The sequence below is a fragment of the Bipolaris zeicola genome (assembly GCF_000523435.1).
Source record: "Bipolaris zeicola 26-R-13 unplaced genomic scaffold scaffold_537, whole genome shotgun sequence".
Classification (NCBI taxonomy): Eukaryota; Fungi; Ascomycota; class Dothideomycetes; order Pleosporales; family Pleosporaceae; genus Bipolaris; species Bipolaris zeicola.
This window is the reverse complement of record NW_006912586.1, coordinates 1-5186: the sequence shown is the minus strand read 5'-3', so window position 1 is coordinate 5186 and position 5186 is coordinate 1. Positions and strand designations below refer to the sequence as shown.

The 5186-nt window shown below is 43.2% G+C and overlaps 3 protein-coding genes across 3 annotated transcripts; 1 reads left to right on the top strand and 2 right to left on the bottom strand.

The window, feature by feature from the left end:
- Positions 1–51: 51 nt before the first annotated feature.
- COCCADRAFT_113110 (uncharacterized protein) lies at positions 52–237 on the bottom strand (the record flags this gene model as incomplete). The annotated part of the gene is made up of 1 exon (XM_007720620.1): positions 52–237. A coding segment is annotated over one exon (186 nt), but the record flags the coding sequence as incomplete, so codon positions are not given.
- An 819-nt stretch (positions 238–1056) lies between these two features.
- Positions 1057–1526, bottom strand: COCCADRAFT_10347 (uncharacterized protein; the record flags this gene model as incomplete). Its single annotated transcript, XM_007720619.1, has 2 exons — positions 1057–1344; positions 1398–1526. The coding sequence occupies 2 exons, from the start codon at positions 1524–1526 to the stop codon at positions 1057–1059; spliced, it is 417 nt and encodes a 138-aa protein (XP_007718809.1).
- Positions 1527–1940: 414 nt separating this feature from the next.
- On the top strand, positions 1941–3913 carry COCCADRAFT_42188 (uncharacterized protein; the record flags this gene model as incomplete). The annotated part of the gene is made up of 9 exons (XM_007720618.1): positions 1941–1977; positions 2148–2254; positions 2285–2351; positions 2514–2735; positions 2856–2927; positions 3036–3094; positions 3152–3286; positions 3410–3529; positions 3761–3913. The coding sequence occupies 9 exons, from the start codon at positions 1941–1943 to the stop codon at positions 3911–3913; spliced, it is 972 nt and encodes a 323-aa protein (XP_007718808.1).
- Positions 3914–5186: the final 1273 nt, after the last annotated feature.

The following is a 5186-nucleotide window of genomic DNA, read 5'->3' as shown; positions in this document are numbered from 1 at the left end:
TGAGCGCCGTTGTCGTAAATGCCGTGCTCTTAAAGCGGGCGGTGGACCTATCTACTCGCAAGACGCGCGCTTAACAGTACAACGCCGCCAGGTTGACCACGTCACCCGCTTGCAACAAGAGCTCGATGCAAGGTCACTTCGAGAGATAACAACGATTGTTAACAAATGAAAGCGTATACGGCCTATAGTAAGAATCAGGGTAAGAAATAACTTAAGCGCACAGCTAGTGGCATCATCATGATGCGCGACATTGCGCGCTGACAGTACGCCGTCAACGATTACAACTACAATACTAAGTCGCAATACAAATTGCAGCGCGTACAAGACGATCGCAGCATTGAGTATAGAGAGAGCATGATTACAATTGACGATACAGAGACAGCAGAGGTAGCTGCGGCGGTCCGCCACTAAGTCTGCCCGTACCGGCTGCTCTGCCAGCTCTCTCAACACCAAAATGACAGCAGCGACGACAATACAGCAGATGAGAAAGACGAGCTACTAGTTATACACCAAAGCGGTCCTCCTTGCCCAAGAAATTGAGCCGCAACAGTCACTTCTAAGCCCAATAATACTAAGTAAGATGGCTAGCTGCATGGGCAGCAGCGACCGCGATCGCGATTACAACAGTGACGTTTATAGTGGCTGCAGCCAGAATGACTGGGGAGCATCTCGAAACGTAAATTTAAGAATTAGTAAACTATTCTGTCTAAAATTTCCATATAAATATACCAAAACTTGCGACTGGAGTAGTTCATTGCCCTTAGGGTGGGAACCGGAGGGGGGAATGTACTGCCAATCTCGAATGTGACGAGATACCCATCTTTGAGCTAAGCTATTGATCAGTCGTAGTTATCTTCTTACTATGGCTCCTTATACTGATGCACATCTCCGTACCTTAGTTATCGCGTTGAAGTCGCCTCCTAGGGGCAAGAATACGTCACAAGTTTCTGTGCTAACTGGTGTTCATCCTCGTACGATTAATCGTATCTATAGTAGAGCTATTGCTGCAGGCTTTGATCCAAGCGAACTTCGTATCAGGATCCTTCCACACCACGTTCAGAATGCTCCAAAGCCTAGCAGACCCGCTAAGCAGACGGATGAGGTGAAGGGGCAGATGTTTCCATAAGTACGACGCGACAGATATGGACAAGAGAAGACCTGCGCTGACATTGCTGGTGGGCTCAGTCTCCGAGGAGTCGAAATCTCTGCCTCTACCGTCTGGAGGGTAGTGAGAGAAGCGGGATACAAGAAGACCAAGCCAATGATGAAGCCTGGGTTGACACAGGACATGAGGAGTGCTCGTCTTAGGTGGGCGATCGACCATAGAGACTGGACGTTAGAGGACTAGAAGAATGTCGTCTGGCCAGACGAGACATCCGTGATGATCAACCACCAACGTGGGGGCTACAGGATCTGGATGAGGGCAGACCAGAGTAGTCAAAAGCTGCATCCGTGAGAGGTGGAAGAGGTACTCTGAGTCTATGTTCTGGGGCTGCTTCTCGTACGATAAGAAAGGTCCATACCATATCTACCAGCCAGAGACGAAGGCAGAGAGAGATGATGCTGCTCGTCATACATGGGCACTTCCGTTCATTCTTTCTTTCGGTCGTTTCGTTTAAACCGTTTATTTACATTTAAACGTTTAAACGTTTATAGACATTCGAAAACAGTTTAAACAGTTAAATAGAGTTTCTAGCCTTGTAACGATGTTACAGCCTCGCCAGGTATCGGACCAATCCCAGAGCCGAATCGGAGGAAGTATCAGCCGCCCCTTCATCAGCTATTCGTTTCTTAGTCGGATTCGATTCGGACCCGACTAGGATAGGTATATATTGAGACACTCCCTGTAACTAGCTCTGTAGACTTTTGATACCCTTTCGTACAAGGCCTATAGGTGTCTATTCGAATCAAGGCTCGTTTGATGTCCTACACACTCCCATATGCCTCTGAGTGACACTACTGCCGATACTGATCCGAGTAGTCTTGCCTGCGCCGTTACAAGCTTTAGCAATAGAAAAATCTTTAAAGTCCCGTAATATCGGTCCTAAATCATTATACTAAGTCTAAAAACTTGTCTTTTAACTATCAATAATTAAGTTAACTATCTAGTATAGTATCTATTATTAATGCTACAGAACCTCTCTAAGATGTTAATAGGTTACTGCTAAACTTTCTCTTAATTACAGAGATTACGAAGGAGCGTTTGAATACACGTGGACGTAAGTGTAGAGGTAAAACCTTCTATACTTACACGGTGTGTTAAGATAAACGATACAACTATAAGATAAATACTGCTAATTACGTTAGAAATAATCATCCCGTCGCATCCAGATCCACCAGGTCCGTATCGGGTACCTAGCGCTCAATCTCCGCGCATTTTCGCCCTATAGCAAGCGAGGATGCGATTCGGAATACCTTTAATCCGTAAGCATATTAGAAATCATTGATTAGTATACTCACTCGCTAAAGAGTACTCTTTTTAGCTATTAAATAGGATGAGTTTAAATAACTAGCTCTCGCGTGTAACCTATATATCAAAGACTCCCTCATCACCTTACGGCGCACGATAGTCCAATACATTACAGCAAACTATGATTTTTACAGTAGCGAGATCAAGAATAGTCTTACTACCACATTGAGTCTAATATATATCTACACGGACCTCTTGACGTCTCTATATAGACACTCTCTACTTGCTGTATATGTACAGTGGGTAGATAAAGACCATAAACTTTGTAAGGCACTACTATCTTTACTAGATTGTCTAGAGAGTCATTCTAGAGAAGTTTAAGCGCAGGCAGTTATCGATACTCTAGAGAAATATGGGATACAGTTAAAACTTAGATAGCATACAGGTAACAACGTGACGTTAAACGACACATGCCTCGAGTCTATACAACGCAAGCTAATAAATAGACATAGAATTAGTTAAATACGCAGTAAAGACTACAGACTGACATTTAAATAGATTAAATTCAATACAAAAGGACGTCGTATACGCTGTATCGCGCATATTATTAACCTCTCCCTTTAAGCCTTCCTTCTCGCATCTTCTAAAGAGGCTCTCGTCGCAGCACTCGAAGCATCATCCGGTGTCACTACAGAGAAGCTTTTTTCTTAGTTTTCTAAGGTCCTAGCTTTTCATTAAAAGAAGGCTGCCGCCGAACGAAATATAGCAAAGAGAAAGAACGGAGAGCCGGCCAGAAAGCACATGCGCAAGGGCAGCACAGCTAGTAATGCTTCTATGATATCGACTGAAGACTTAAGTGGCGTTAAAAATGTCCCTGTATTGCGCAAGCTTTATAGCTTAGCTATATAGCTAAGGTCATCAACCCTCTACCAGAATGCGTGGGATAAGGCAGTAGGACTACATTTGGGAATAGATAATCGCACCTGCTAGTTATCCTAGTGTCAGATCATTAATCGTGTAATTAGAAAGAAGGACAATATCCAGTCCTTCATGTCTAATCATGAAGATACTATTGGGGACAGCCGGCTACTAGTTAGAGATTGGGAATTGCTAGGCAAAGCACACACGTTTCTTCGACCATCTGCTTTAGCAACCTTGTACGCAGAAGAAGACGACTCGTCTATCTCACAATCTTTGATACTGATAGGTATATCATTACTCCATTACCAAGAACAACAGGTACCCTTTAATTTATCCATATTAAGTCGATTACTAATATCTTATTAGAAGACATATTAGTCAGATATACATAAAGACGAACAGATAGTTCGAGCCATCGATATGGGATAGTTTATCCTTTCTAAATACTGCTACTTAACTGAGGAGGTCCCTGTATACGCCGCCGCTCTCCTTCTTGATTCCCGCAAACGCATCGCGTATATTAAGCAGAATTGGCCAGAGAAAGAGCACGAAGATGCTATTGCCTCGGCCACAGTATTCTAGCAAAAAGAATTCAATCTCGGACCCTCTAGCGAATATCCTTTTACTCCTACGACGATGCCACCACCACTAGCAAAGAAGCATAATCAACTCGCGATACTATCAAAGAAGCTAGAGGTTAAGACTATCAATGCGAGAGTTAGTGATGATTTTACTAGCTTTATTAATAGTATAGCAATAGATATCTCTCCAGATTGTGCGCCTCTGGGATGGTGGTGTTAGCTACAGCAGAGAAGACAGTATCCGAAACTTAGCCCTATGGCGATTAGTGTTCTGTCTATCCTAGCGGATTCGTCGGAGCCGGAGAGGACGTTCTCTAGGGCAAGAAGGACATATTCATAGGACAGATTACGAATTATATGTAAAACTATTAAGATAATTGAATAACTAGTTATACAGGTAGTTGGCTGCGTTAAGGACTCATACGGCCTCTCTATAAGAATGGGATAGGCTTAATCAGAATCCCGCGGCCAGAAGGTGACTCTCAGAATGTTAAAGATGATAGTAGGCATTATCTTGACTGGTACTAGAATAAATAATTGCTATAGATATTTCTCACCACTATATATTGTCTATTCGTTCGTTTAACTGTTTGTAACATTTTTAAACCGTTCAATCATTTGAAAAGTTTTCGACCGTTTAAACGGTTTGCTCATATATACTGTTCGTCAGATTGAGCAGCTGAATGCCAAGCTTGAGCCTCTACAGCGAGAGGAATGGGAGCTGTCAGAGTCTATGAGGAGGACAGGGTCACGCAGCAAGCGTGGCGGGAAACCTCAATGGAGATGAACAGAGAAGATAGGCAAGTTGATGCGTACATCTGGAGGTGGCGTAGACTGGTAAAGATATCAGACCTGCGTTCTGATCCCAAAGCTGATTCCTTTTGCCAAAGAGAGCCCTCAAGATAGACCTCAGACTTTCATAATGGAGAGGACAAGGCACCTACGCATACCCACCATTATTAGAGTGTGATCTATAGCCTGCACAACGTTAAGAGACTACTCTAGTATAGCAACTCGCCAGACTGTAACTGTATTAAGCCGTACTGGTTTTACATGAAGAGAGAGACTACAAAGAAAGGAGCTCCACAGTTAAGGGCTAAGGTAGTCAGAATCTAATAGAACTGCTAGAGAGATCTCTCGCAACTTAAGATCCAAGTTTAGATTAAGCGAATTCTTGTTTAACGTGTTTCATAAGCGAGCTGATCACCCAAGCGAGCTAATCAGTCAAAACCCCACCAAAAATCAAGATTAACAGGGGTCTATATCTTAACAAC